The 13,732-nt window shown below is 49.3% G+C and overlaps 2 protein-coding genes across 5 annotated transcripts in view; one reads left to right on the top strand and one right to left on the bottom strand.

Annotated features, from left to right (window-relative positions):
• RNF214 (ring finger protein 214) overlaps positions 1 to 280 on the bottom strand; it is a 67,787-nt gene extending 67,507 nt beyond the window's left edge. For 2 of the 3 annotated variants that reach the window (XM_060104837.1, XM_060104839.1), the window contains exon 1: positions 186 to 258. The gene's annotated coding sequence lies outside the window, so the exon portion shown is untranslated. Of the gene's footprint in view, positions 1 to 185 lie in introns of all 3 variants that reach the window. The other variant, XM_060104838.1, reaches the window with a different exon arrangement.
• A 547-nt stretch (positions 281 to 827) lies between these two features.
• The window catches only part of PCSK7 (proprotein convertase subtilisin/kexin type 7), a 28,337-nt gene continuing 15,432 nt past the window's right edge, over positions 828 to 13,732 (top strand). Inside the window, exons 1-7 of one of the 2 annotated variants that reach the window (XM_060103061.1) lie at positions 832 to 887; positions 2,449 to 2,570; positions 3,010 to 3,492; positions 4,220 to 4,354; positions 11,120 to 11,285; positions 12,474 to 12,564; positions 13,461 to 13,515. In XM_060103061.1, coding sequence (XP_059959044.1) covers positions 3,022 to 3,492; positions 4,220 to 4,354; positions 11,120 to 11,285; positions 12,474 to 12,564; positions 13,461 to 13,515 — 918 coding nt within the window. In that variant the 5' untranslated portion in view covers positions 832 to 887; positions 2,449 to 2,570; positions 3,010 to 3,021. Of the gene's footprint in view, positions 888 to 2,448; positions 2,571 to 3,009; positions 3,493 to 4,219; positions 4,355 to 11,119; positions 11,286 to 12,473; positions 12,565 to 13,460; positions 13,516 to 13,732 lie in introns of both variants that reach the window. The other variant, XM_060103063.1, reaches the window with a different exon arrangement.

The following is a 13,732-nucleotide window of genomic DNA, read 5'->3' as shown; positions in this document are numbered from 1 at the left end:
CCGCCCGGCTGCCACCCCCGTCCCACTTCTAGGCCGGGACCCCCGCCCCCCATCCCCGCAGCTCCCTCCACGCCCCCCGCCCCGACCCCAGCCCCTCGCGCCGCAGCCCCCGCCCGCGCGCCCGCCCCCCACACACCTCCCGCGCCGCGCCCCCGGGAGGGAAAGGGGGGAGGGACGGGACTCACCTGAGCGGGCGGAGCGGGGGGAGGGGGCGGCCGAGCCTGGGGGGAGGGGTCGAGCGCCGGCCCGCGCGCGACACCTCCCACTTCCGGCGGCACGAGCGGCGGGGGCGAGGCTAGGCCGGCAGAGGAGAGGCCGCGATGGCACTGCGCCGCCCCCGACGGCGCCCTCTGGCGGCCGGAGCCGGCACCGTCAAGGGGTCGCGGACTCTGAGGAAGCCCCTAAGATACTAGTGGACTCTCCCGGGGCGCAGGGACTAAGGGAGATGCGACCGCGAGAAGGAAGGAGACTTGGTGGAGGGAGGACCCCCTCTAGGAAGATTACAGGGAGAGTCGGGGTCATGACGCTCAGAGGAAGAAGAGGAACGAGGTGTTTTTAAAGGTCGCAACCGAGATGCCCTTTCCAGAGGACGCCATGAAGGAGAGGACCGTCCCTATAGAGAAGGTCCCTCTTGAAGATGCCCCGAGAACTCGGGGCGGTGGGCCCCCGCGAGGAGCACCCACCACACGCTGCTCTCTTAGTGGAGGATGCCCGAAGGAGCCGGCCCCCTAGAGCTGGTTGCTCCCGGCTGGTCGGGCCTGCAGGGGACCCGTCGCTGATTGGCTGCGCCGCCGGGCGGAAGTGATGCTACTGTCACTGGCTTCTCGGACTCCCGGGAAGCCGCGAGTTTCCGCAAGGAGGCGGCGGCAGCAGCTGCGGCCAGGCGGGTGAGTTGAGAACTCGGTGGGGGCGGGGCACTGGCGGTCCGGGTGGCCTAGAACTGGGGGGCAGCCGGTGTCTGAGGATGAGGGAGCCGCACAGAGGGCGCCTTCAGTCCCGGCGTGGGGGAGCCCAGGGAGACGGGGCCACGGAGTCTTGGATCCAGGATAGCGGGGGTCCTCTGAGGAGAGGGGCACATTGCACGGGGCAGTCGAGGCCAGGGAGGGGGAAATCAATGAAACTAACTCCGGTACGCAGCCTGGTTTCTAGGAACAGGTGTAGAGGTTGCGAGGAGGACAGTCTCTTGGGAGCAGAATCTTGGACTCTAAGCTGCCCGTATCATTCCTCTTCTCTCTTGGCACCTCAGAGCTGTAAAGACACGCCTAGCAGTTGGGTGAAGTTTGAGATCTACTTTCAGAGGATATTTAAGTTTCCTTCCCCAGAAGCCTAGGGTGAGGGCTGGGGTGGGGTTAAGGTACTGCTCTGTCAGAGGGACTGGAGGGTGTAGTGGTCAGGTTTCTCCTCTCTTCCGGAAATCTATGGGCTCTACTGAGATTGAAGGAGCCTGCCTAGTTGGGTCACTATCAGGCTATCTAACAAGATTTTTGTATGCACACTGGGAAGGACACCTGAATATCTTGGGACAGTCGAGGCTGCTGGAGCGCAGGGAGAAATTTGCCTGGGAACCTCAGAAGAAAAGAGAGAAGGAGATATGTAGATTTGGGGAGGGAAATGTTAGGTGGCGGAGGTCCCCTTCTCCCTTTCCAAAGAGACTTCGGTAAAATACCCATGTTTCTGTAATGTTTTGAGACTAATCCATTTGCGTATGTGTGTGGGTACTAAGCCCTACCTCAAGGTGACCCCCCTACACCCCACTCCCGTAGAGAGCAGATGCTTCTGAAGCCCAGCCACCAATAGGGACACACATGTTCTGCCACCCATTCACCTGACTCTGTCCCCCACAGTTGTCCACCAGTTCTAATTTGGCCCTTCTGTCAAACCATGGGTGGCAGTCCCAGGTTCAGAGCTTGAGCCCTCACTTCTCAGCCCACTTGCTGAGCTAGTGACTAAGAGTAGCCCTTTAGTGCTGCTTTCCAATCACCCCTTCTCCCCAGGGTGTCCACTTGCCTCTTACGCCTGTTCAGTTTTGTTTGCATGCTCGGGTTTTCCCCATTTCACCCGCCTCCCGCCTACTCTTACTTCCCCTGACATCCTTCACAGGTACAGAAATCAGGAAGTTAGCTACCACCCGGACTTCTAGGGAGCAGTACCACCTACTTTTTCAAGAGGGGTTTTTGCTAAGAGTTCAAGCCCTCTTCTAGGCATCTAGGAAAAAAAGAAAAGAGGATGGCCTGATGTTTAGGTCGAGAAGTACGGTTTCTGGGTTATGTACTGATCTGGCCTTACTGTACCAGTTCGGTTCTAGTCTGTGACCTATTTGGGATTCCTGGAAATGATACTTAATCATTTGCAGTTTCTTTGGTCACGGGTCCTAGAGTTCATGGCCAGCCTCTGCTTGCTCCACTGGGTTTGGGAGGACACCATTTCTTGTTTTCTTGGGGCCTACAGGTCTGCAGTCTGTGCCTGGAGTCACCACTGCTCACAGCGAAAGGGATGCCTTTTCTCCGTTTGCACAAAATGAGCGTGAGGTGGTTAGCCAGACCAGGAGCTCAGCCTCACTCAGGGTCCAGGTGGGAACGGGGCCCCACTGCGGGGAGTTAGCCCTCAGGACAACGGGACCAAGAAGTCAGCTGGGGAAAGATTTCTGTCCCCTCTAAAGAAGGGAGGAGGGTCTCTTCTAAAGAACGGTCATGACTCTGCCGGGAATTTGCAGGAGTCCTATGACTTTTGAGCCCTTTTCGTGGCAACAGTGGGAAAGAGCAGCACGGTGCCTGTTAGCAACTTAGACATCCTGCTTTAGTATCTAGTGATAATCATGCCACTGAGGGACCCACCGGGGTTCGTGCTGGCCCACACTGCCCCTGGGGGCTTATCCCTGTTGGTCAGAGATAACTGTGAATAACAGGAGAGGATCACCTGTTTAATGATTTAAAAGGCATGGCTTGGGGTTTTCCAGGTGTGCCATGTTATCGCGCTCTTACCTCTGATGTCCTTTCTCTTTGTCTGCAGCCTACTGCTCTGATGCCCAAGGGGAGGCAGAAAGTGCCACACTCAGATGCCCCCCTGGGCCCCAGGCCCACTTGCCTCTGCCTGGAGCTAGCCGGGCTCTTTCTACTGCTTCCCTCGGTGATGGGCCTGGTGGGGGCAGGTGGGCCTGGGGCCCAGGGTCCGGAGGGGCTGAGCTGGGCGGTGCGTGTGGACAGCCCAGAAGGCGAAAGGGAAGAACAGTCGCTGGAGCAGCAGGCAGATGCCCTGGCCCAGGCGGCAGGGCTGGTGAATGCAGGACGCATCGGGGAGCTCCAGGGGCACTACCTCTTGGTCCAGCCGGCAGGGCACCAGCAGGCCCCGCAGGTGGAGGCCGTCCGGCAGCAGGTGGAGGCCGTGTTGGCCAGGCACGAAGCTGTGCGCTGGCACTCAGAGCAGAGGCTGCTCAAGCGGACCAAGCGCAGCGTCCACTTCAATGACCCCAAGTACCCGCAGCAGTGGCACCTGGTGAGTCCAGCCCTGCAGCTTCTGGCTTCAGATGGCTAGGCGGGGGGTACCCGGTGCTTTAGTGGGCTCTTGTCTGTGTTACTCTTCAGTGGCCCCCATCCTTTGCCTGAGGAGACATTTCTGTGGGCTTCCACAGTGGGCTTCGTCCTCGGGCTCCACCTTCCCTGTGCTCATATCCAGAGAGCCGGCGGACTGCCATGGCAGGACGTGGGTCCTGGGACCAGGCTGCCTGGGCCGCCTGCCACTGACTAGCGTGTACCTTTGGGTGCACTGTTTAACCTCTCCGTGCCTCAGTTTCCCTTTCTGTCAAATGGAGATTGTAATGGTTATGGTTATGGTTAAGTGAACTAATGTACTTGTGGCCACATGGGAAACACTTTACAAGAGTTAACTAGTAACATTATATTATACGGTGTTAATATAATGTATATCATATGGCCTGCGAATTATATTATCCAACCCTTGACCCTAGCCACCATCTCACCCTTACCGCCCGTGAGTGATGCCAGGCTTTCCTGGAGACCTAGGCTGTGGCAAAGCTCTCACGTGTCCCTCCTTAGCTCTGTCCCCACCTACCCTTATTGGTCTACAACCTCTCTCTGGCTCCTTGACGGTGGCCAAGAGTGCACAGGGGTGCTCACTGTAACGTGTCTCTCTATGGGCTACGCTGCGTGACACTGGATTCCCAGGGCTCAGAGAATAGTTCCTGACCCTGTCCCTCCTGCAGAATAACCGGCGGAGCCCCGGCAGGGACATCAACGTGACGGGTGTATGGGAGCGCAATGTAACCGGGCAAGGGGTGACCGTGGTGGTCGTGGACGACGGTGTGGAGCACACCATCCGGGACATCGCACCCAACTATGTGAGTGGCACTGGAACGACCCGTCCCCCCGCCGGGCCTTAACCTGATTCTTTTTTTTTTTTTTTTTTTTTTTGCGGTACGCGGGCTCTCCCGTTGCGGAGCGCAGGCCCAGCGGCCATGGCTCACGGGCCCAGCCGCTCTGCGGCATGTGGGATCCTCCCAGACTGGGGCACAAGCCCATGTCCCCTGCATCGGCAGGCAGACTCTCAACCACTGCGCCACCAGGGAAGCCTTTACCTGATTCTTTTTTTTTTTTTTTTCTTTTTGCGGTATGTGGGCCTCTCACTGTTGTGGCCTCCCCCGTTGCGGAGCACAGGCTCCGGATGCGCAGGCCCAGCGGCCATGGCTCACGGGCCCAGCCGCTCCGCGGCATATGGGATCCTCCCAGACCGGGGCACGAACCCGTATCCCCTGCATCGGCAGGCGGACTCTCAACCACTGCGCCACCAGGGAGGCCCTACCTGATTCTTTTTTTTTTTTTTTTTTTCTTATGGAATTATTGTCCTGAGTTGGGGTGATTGGTCTTTTTTTTTTTTTTTTTTTTATTTTACAAATTTAATCAGTTATACATATACATATGTTCCCATATCCCCTCCCTTTTGCGTCTCCCTCCCACCCTCCCTATCCCACCCCTCCAGGCGGTCACAAAGAACCGAGCTGATCTCCCTGTGCTCTGCGGCTGCTTCCCACTAGCTATCTACCTTACGTTTGGTAGTGTATATATGTCCATGCTGCTCTTTCACTTTGTCACAGCTTACCCTTCCCCCTCCCCATATCCTCAAGTCCATGCTCTAGTAGGTCTGTGTCTTTATTCCTGTCTTACCCCTATGTTCTTGATGACATTTTTTTCTTAAATTCCATATATATGTGTCAGCATACAGTATTTGTCTTTCTCTTTCTGACTTACTTCACTCTGTATGACAGACTCTAGGTCCATCCACCTCATTACAAATAGCTCAATTTCATTTCTTTTTATGGCTGAGTAATATTCCATTGTATATATGTGCCACATCTTCCTTATCCATTCATCTGTCGATGGACACTTAGGTTGTTTCCATCTCCGGGCTATTGTAAATAGGGCTGCTATGAACATTTTGGTACATGTCTCTTTTTGAATTATGGTTTTCTCAGGGTATATGCCCAGTAGTGGGATTGCTGGGTCATATGGTAGTTCTATTTGTAGTTTTTTAAGGAACCTCCATACTGTTCTCCATAGTGGCTGTACCAATTCACATTCCCACCAGCAGTGCAAGAGTGTTCCCTTTTTTCCACACCCTCTCCAGCATTTATTGTTTCTAGATTTTTTGATGATGGCCATTCTGACTGGTGTGAGATGATATCTCATTGTAGTTTTGATTTGCATTTCTCTAATGAGTAAAGATGTTGAGCATCCTTTCATGTGTTTGTTGGCTGTCTGTATATCTTCTGTGGAGAAATGTCTATTTAGGTCTTCTGCCCATTTTTGGATTGGGTTGTTTGTTTTTTTGCTATTGAGCTGCATGAGCTGCTTATAAATTTTGGAGATTAATCCTTTGTCAGTTGCTTCATTTGCAAATATTTTCTCCCATTCTGAGGGTTGTCTTTTGGTCTTGTTTATGGTTTCCTTTGCTGTGCAAAAGCTTTGAAGTTTCATTAGGTCCCATGTGTTTATTTTTGTCTTTATTTCCATTTCTCTAGGAGATGGGTCAAAAAGGATCTTGCTGTGATTTATGTCATAGAGTGTTCTGCCTATGTTTTCCTCTAGGAGTTTGATAGTGTCTGGCCTTACATTTAGGTCTTTAATCCATTTTGAGCTAATTTTTGTGTATGGTGTTAGGGAGTGATCTAATCTCATACTTTTACATGTCCCTGTCCAGTTTTCCCAGCACCACTTATTGAAGAGACTGTCCTTTCTCCACTGTACATTCCTGCCTCCTTTATCAAAGATAAGGTGACCATATGTCCGTGGGTTTATCTCTGGGCTTTCTATCCTGTTCCATTGATCTATCTTTCTGTTTTTGTGCCAGTACCATACTGTCTTGATTACTGTAGCTTTGTAGTATAGTCTGAAGTCAGGGAGCCTGATTCCTCCAGCTCCATTTTTCGTTCTCAAGATTGCTTTGGCTATTCGGGGTCTTTTGTGTTTCCATACAAATTGTGAAATTTTTTGTTCTAGTTCTGTGAAAAATGCCATTGGTAGTTTGATAGGTATTGCATTGAATCTGTAGATTGCTTTGGGTAGTAGAGTCATTTTCACAATGTTGATTCTTCCAATCCAAGAACATGGTACATCTCTCCATCTATTTGTATCATCTTTAATTTCTTTCATCAGTGTCTTATAATTTTCTGCATACAGGTCTTTTGTCTCCTTAGGTAGGTTTATTCCTAGATATTTTATTCTTTTTGTTGCAATGGTAAATGGGAGTGTTTCCTTGATTTCACTTTCAGATTTTTCATCATTAGTATATAGGAATGCCAGAGATTTCTGTGCATTAATTTTGTATCCTGCAACTTTACCAAATTCATTGATTAGCTCTAGTAGTTTTCTGGTAGCATCTTTAGGATTCTCTATGTATAGTATCATGTCATCTGCAAACAGTGACAGCTTTACTTCTTCTTTTCCCATTTGGATTCCTTTTATTTCCTTTTCTTCTCTGATTGCTGTGGCTAAAACTTCCAAAACTATGTTGAATAAGAGTGGTGAGAGTGGGCAACCTTGTCTTGTTCCTGATCTTAGTGGAAATGGTTTCAGTTTTTCACCATTGAGGACGATGCTGGCTGTGGGTTTGTCATATATGGCCTTTATTATGTTGAGGAAAGTTCCCTCTATGCCTACTTTCTGCAGGGTTTTTATCATAAATGGGTGTTGAATTTTGTCAAAAGCTTTCTCTGCATCTATTGAGATGATCATATGGTTTTTCTCCTTCAACTTGTTAATATGGTGTATCACATTGATTGATTTGCGTATATTGAAGAATCCTTGCATTCCTGGAATAAACCCCACTTGATCATGGTGTATGATCCTTTTAATGTGCTGTTGGATTCTGTTTGCTAGTATTTTGTTGAGGATTTTTGCATCTATGTTCATCAGTGATATTGGCCTGTAGTTTTCTTTCTTTGTGACATCCTTGTCTGGTTTTGGTATCAAGGTGATGGTGGCCTCGTAGAATGAGTTTGGGAGTGTTCCTCCCTCTGCTATATTTTGGAAGAGTTTGAGAAGGATAGGTGTTAGCTCTTCTCTAAATGCTTGATAGAATTCGCCTGTGAAGCCATCTGGTCCTGGGCTTTTGTTTGTTGGAAGATTTTTAATCACAGTTTCAATTTCAGTGCTTGTGATTGGTCTATTCATATTTTCTATTTCTTCCTGAGTCAGTCTTGGCAGGTTGTGCATTTCTAAGAATTTGTCCATTTCTTCCAGGTTGTCCATTTTATTGGCATAGAGTTGCTTATAGTAATCTCTCATGATCTTTTGTATTTCTGCAGTGTCAGTTGTTACTTCTCCTTTTTCATTTCTAATTCTATTGATTTGAGTCTTCTCCCTTTTTTTCTTGATGAGTCTGGCTAATGGTTTATCAATTTTGTTTATCTTCTCAAAGAACCAGCTTTTAGTTTTATTGATCTTTGCTATCGTTTCCTTCATTTCTTTTTCATTTATTTCTGATCTGATTTTTATGATTTCTTTCCTTCTGCTAACTTTGGGATGTTTTTGTTCTTCTTTCTCTAATTGCTTTAGGTGCAAGGTTAGGTTGTTTATTCGAGATATTTCCTGTTTCTTAAGGTGGGATTGTATTGCCATAAACTTCCCTCTTAGAACTGCTTTTGCTGCATCCCATAGGTTTTGGGTCGTCGTGTCTCCATTGTCATTTGTTTCTAGGTATTTTTTAATTTCCTCTTTGATTTCTTCAGTGATCACTTCGTTATTAAGTAGTGTATTGTTTAGCCTCCATGTGTTTGTATGTTTTACAGCTTTTTTCCTGTAATTGATATCTAGTCTCATAGCATTGTGGTCGGAAAAGATACTTGATACAATTTCAATTTTCTTAAATTTACCAAGGCTTGATTTGTGACCCAAGATATGATCTATCCTGGAGAATGTTCCATGAGCACTTGAGAAAAATGTGTATTCTGTTGTTTTTGGATGGAATGTCCTATAAATATCAATTAAGTCCATCTTGTTTAATGTATCATTTAAAGCTTGTGTTTCCTTATTTATTTTCATTTTGGATGACCTGTCCATTGGTGAAAGTGGGGTGTTAAAGTCCCCTACTATGATTGTGTTACTGTCGATTTCTCCTTTTATGGCTGTTAATATTTCCCTTATGTATTGAGGTGGTCCTATGTTTGGTGCATAAATATTTACAATTGTTATATCTTCTTCTTGGATTGATCCCTTGATCATTATGTAGTGTCCTTCTTTGTCTCTTCTAGTAGTCTTTATTTTAAAGTCTATTTTGTCTGATATGAGAATTGCTACTCCAGCTTTCTTTTGGTTTCCATTTGCATGGAATATCTTTTTCCATCCCCTTACTTTCAGTCTGTATGTATCTCTAGGTCTGAAGTGGGTCTCTTGTAGACAGCATATATATGGGTCTTGTTTTTGTATCCATTCAGCCAGTCTGTGTCTTTTGGTGGGAGCATTTAGTCCATTTACATTTAAGGTAATTATTGATATGTATGTTCCTATTCCCATTTTCTTAATTGTTTTGGGTTCGTTATTGTAGTTCTTTTCCTTCTGTTGTGTTTCTTGCCTAGAGAAGTTCCTTTAGCATTTGTTGTAAAGCTGGTTTGGTGGTGCTGAACTCTCTCAGCTTTTGCTTGTCTGTAAAGGTTTTAATTTCTCCATCAAATCTGAATGAGATCCTTGCTGGGTAGAGTAATCTTGGTTGCAGGTTTTTCTCCTTCATCACTTTAAGTATGTCCTGCCACTCCCTTCTGGCTTGTAGAGTTTCTGCTGAGAGATCAGCTGTTATCCTGATGGGGATTCCCTTGTGTGTTATTTGTTGTTTTTGCCTTGCTGCTTTTAATATGATTTCTTTGTGTTTAATTTTTGACAGTTTGATTAATATGTGTCTTGGTGTATTTCTCCTTGGATTTATTCTGTATGGGACTCTCTGTGCCTCCTGGACTTGATTAACTATTTCCTTTCCCATATTAGGGAAGTTTTCAACTATAATCTCTTCAAATATTTTCTCAGTCCCTTTCTTTTTCTCTTCTTCTTCTGGAACCCCTATAATTCGAATGTTGGTGCGTTTAATGTTGTCCCAGAGGTCTCTGAGACTGTCCTCTGTTCTTTTCATTCTTTTTTCTTTATTTTGCTGTGCAGCAGTTATTTCCACTATTTTATCTTCCACCTCACTTATCCGTTCTTCTGCCTCAGTTATTCTGCTATTGATCCCATCTAGAGTATTTTTTATTTCATTTATTGTGTTTTTAATCGATGCTTGATTCGTCTTTAGTTCTTCTAGGTCCTTGTTAACTGTTTCTTGCATTTTGTCTATTCTATTTCCAAGATTTTGGATCATCTTTACCATCATTATTCTGAATTCTTTTTCAGATAGACTGCCTATTACCTCTTCATTTGTTAGGTCTGGTGGGTTTTTATCTTGCTCCTTCTCCTGCTGTGTGTTTTTCTGTTTTCTCATTTTGCTTATGTTACTGTGTTTGGGGTCTCCATTTTGCAGGCTGCAGGTTCGTAGTTCCCGTTGTTTTTGGTGTCTGTCCCCAGTGGCTAAGGTTGGTTTAGTGGGTTGTGTAGGCTTCTTGGTGGAGGGGACTACTGCCTGTGTTCTGGTGGATGAGGCTGGATCTTGTCTTTCTGGTGGGCAGGTCCACGTCTGGTGGTGTGTTTTGGGGTGTTTGCGGACTTTTTATGATTTGAGGCAGCCTCTCAGCTAATGGGTGGCGTTGTGTTCCTGTCTTGCTAGTTGTTTGGCATAGGGTGTCCAGCACTGTAGCTTGCTGGTCGTTGAGTGAAGCTGGGTGCTGGTGTTGAGATGGAGATCTCTGGAAGATTTTCGCCGTTTGATATTATGTGGAGCTGGGAGGTCTCTTGTGGACCAGTGTCCTGAAGTTGGCTCTCCCACCTCAGAGGCACAGCACTGACTCCTGGCTCCTCAATTTGGGATGATTTGTTGTCTATTCATGTATTCCACAGATGCAGGGTACATGAAGTTGATTGTGGAGCTTTAACCCGCTGCTTCTGAGGCTGCTGGGAGAGGTTTTCCTACCTGATTCTTGATGTTCCCTCAGGCCTGTCCCCTTTCTTAGAGGTCATTGGGCCAAATAAAAGGGCCTGGAAGGTGGGATGGTGTTCTTTATCTACTCCTTTTCCACAGCCAGCCTTCCAGCCTGGTAGCTAAGACACAGGATGTGGCTCCATCTCAGCAAGGGAGACACTTCCTGGTTCCTGCTGCCGTTCCCTGCCCTGGGGAGTAAGGAGTGGCCTCTGCGGGCAGCTTCCCTCTCTGCACAAGTTCCTTAAAGCCTGACTTTTAGGTAGCCCCAAACCTCTTTTATCCCAGGCTTCCCACACCATGGAAGCGGCTCCTAGGCACATTTCTATAATGGCCAAGAGAGAAATTTTCCAAGAGCTGCAGCACTTCTCAGTTTTGCCTCAAGGTGTCCTGTCCTCCTATCTCACAGCCCATGTGGTTGGCAGAGATGGGCGCACAGTGCTGGCTTAGAGCCCCCAAATCCCAGTTCCCCTCTCTCCCTGAGCTCCAAGACCTGACCCCTTGTAACCAGCGAGTGACCACATGCCCCGCCTGTCCCCCCGCCTTGTTTCAGAGCCCCGAGGGCAGCTATGACCTCAACTCTAACGACCCTGACCCCATGCCCCACCCGGATGTGGAGAATGGCAACCACCACGGTACGAGATGTGCAGGAGAGATCGCTGCCGTGCCCAACAACAGCTTCTGTGCCGTGGGAGTGGCGTATGGGAGCCGCATAGCAGGTACCTCCAGTCCAGCCTCGGTACATTCCTCCTGTGACAGCTGTCCATCCTCTGTCCCTCCCCCATGAATTCCAACCCGACTTTATTTCACTCTCAACACACAGCAGAAAGCAAAGGTTAAGCTTATAAATAGGTGTCTGCAGGACATATCGGTTCATTGATTTTTTTTCAATGCACTGTGTTTCCAACATGTTTTTAGCAGTGAACCCCACTGTATAAAACAGCTGAAAGTATGAAATGCTCTGGATGGGAGATGGAGGCCCAAGCCCCACCTACCCAGGCGACTCTTCCCTTTTTCTGATCACGGTTATGCCCTGTCAATGCTCAGCTCATTGTGATGATAACTCCTTGTACTCATCCATGCTGTGTTTGTATTTTCATGGTTTACCAAGTGCCTCCTGGTCTGCCCTTCTTCCTTGACCGCCGTGTGTCTGTGGAGGCCCCTCTCCCTTCTCCCAGCTCTCCAGTTCCCAGCCCTTCTGATGGTCACCGGCTGCTCTCCATCCTTTCAGGAGAGCGGAGCAGCCCTGGCCCCCGCTGGGGTGGTACTACAGCTCCTCTGCCTCTTGGTCTTTGTCCATCGAGGCAGAAGGTGAAGGGGATGAATGGGGACACGCTGTCCGCGTGATTCCTCATAAATGCTTGGGACCTGCATTTTCGAGGTTGGAATAGATTGGCTGTATTCCTCTTACACTCCAGCAGAGGTCAGCAGCCCTCTCTGTGAATGGGGCTACAGAGGGAGCCAGAAACTTTCAGGGCCCAAGTCCCTTCTGAAAGCTCCATTCCGCCCTATGTGGTCACCAGGATGTGACCCACCCCATTTTATTGGGTGAGATCAGGCATCCACGAGAGGAGTAATGCTGATGAGTACCATCTATTGAATGCCCTGTGTGTGTCAGGCACCGCTGCAGTGTTTTACATGGTGAAGGGTGCACGTAAGAAGGGGACCCTGGATTCCCCACGTTCTAGACTCTGCATCTTCCCACCGGACCCCAGGACCCTTAAAGTCTAAGATGTAGCATTATGTTAAAAAATATTTCTGGACAGGTACATGCACATGGTATAAAAATTCAAAAGATCCAGGAGCACTTAGACGGAAAAGTAAGTCTCCGCCGGGGGGCCCCCCAGCACCCAGCTCCCCGTCTAGGGGACCAGCATTATTGAGCCGGTATGGCCTTCACCGCCTAGGTATCCGGGTACTGGATGGACCCCTGACAGACAGCATGGAGGCTGTGGCGTTCAACAAGCACTATCAGATCAATGACATCTACAGTTGCAGGTGAGGCGGAGCCAGGAACGAGGTGAGGGGCCGGAGGCTCGGGCACTGGGCGAATCCTCCAACCAGAGAACAGCAGGATGGGCTGACTCGGGCAGGGCCCAGCGGGGCTCTCCCCACTGGGTTCAGCCTGTAAGTCCACTGCCCTCATTTCTCCAGACCCCCAGCGTCTGGGTTCTCAGTCTTAAGCCCCACGTCACCCCAGTACAGGTTGCCAAATGAGGAGTGCTCCATCCTGCCTCGTGTTTATCTGATTATCAAACTCAGAAGGCTCTGGAAGAAATTGGGCATTCCTTTCCAACCACAGCGGAGCTGGACACCCAGCACCAGGCCCCCTCACACCACCCCCCAGAAACACACCTGCAGCTCCGGGTTATGGTTATGGCAGGGAGGGGGTGTTTGATAAGGAGGGGCTGAGGCTGGGCTGCCCCCCAGCACTGATGGCACCTGCTCTTCCCCAAACAATGTCTCCTGTAAATGCACGGCATTATCCACATGGACATTTCCTTTCAGAGAGAGAATGGAGAACTCCTCAGACCCGAGAGCTTTCACAGATACTTCCTTCCCTGTGCTCTGCCAGCAAGCCTAGCGTTAGATCCCTAGGTCCCACCCATCTCTACCACTCTGTACTCCCCGGGGACCTGAGAAAGGGTTTTTAGGGTCTGGTTAAAGTAGTCGTAAACTGGGAAAGTGTCCAAGGACAAGAAGAACTTTAGCACGTACTTCTGTTTTCCACTTTGGAGTGAGGGCTGGACCTTTGACCCCTATGTCCTTTCATCGTGGGAGCCCTTGGGAGGAGAGGAAGGGCCCAGGCGGAGGGATGGCCAGCTGAGGCTGGGGGGCCTGGGTGGGCAGCCACAGCCTGGCTCTGGCTCTTCCCACTGGGTATCTCTCAACAGCTGGGGACCAGATGACGATGGAAAGACGGTGGACGGTCCCCATCAGCTTGGGAAGGTAACTGGGGACCGCGTGGAGACTTTGGAGATCTAGGACCCGGTCTTCATTCCGTTCCTGGAGCTGCTCCCGCCCCACCCCCGTTTGCAGGGCCACACCTACCATGTAGACCGGGCACCTCCTCTGGGGAGAGCGCTCCTGACCTGGGGTTGGGGGAGTGTGGAGGACGTTCTCAGAGAGAACTGGAGCAGTGCTCTGAGGTTGTTTCACTCTGGTT

The sequence above is a fragment of the Mesoplodon densirostris genome, chromosome 7 (assembly GCF_025265405.1).
Source record: "Mesoplodon densirostris isolate mMesDen1 chromosome 7, mMesDen1 primary haplotype, whole genome shotgun sequence".
In the NCBI taxonomy this organism is placed as follows: domain Eukaryota; kingdom Metazoa; phylum Chordata; class Mammalia; order Artiodactyla; family Ziphiidae; genus Mesoplodon; species Mesoplodon densirostris.
The sequence above is the reverse complement of the archived record's forward strand: the minus strand, read 5'-3'. Positions and strand labels throughout refer to the sequence as shown.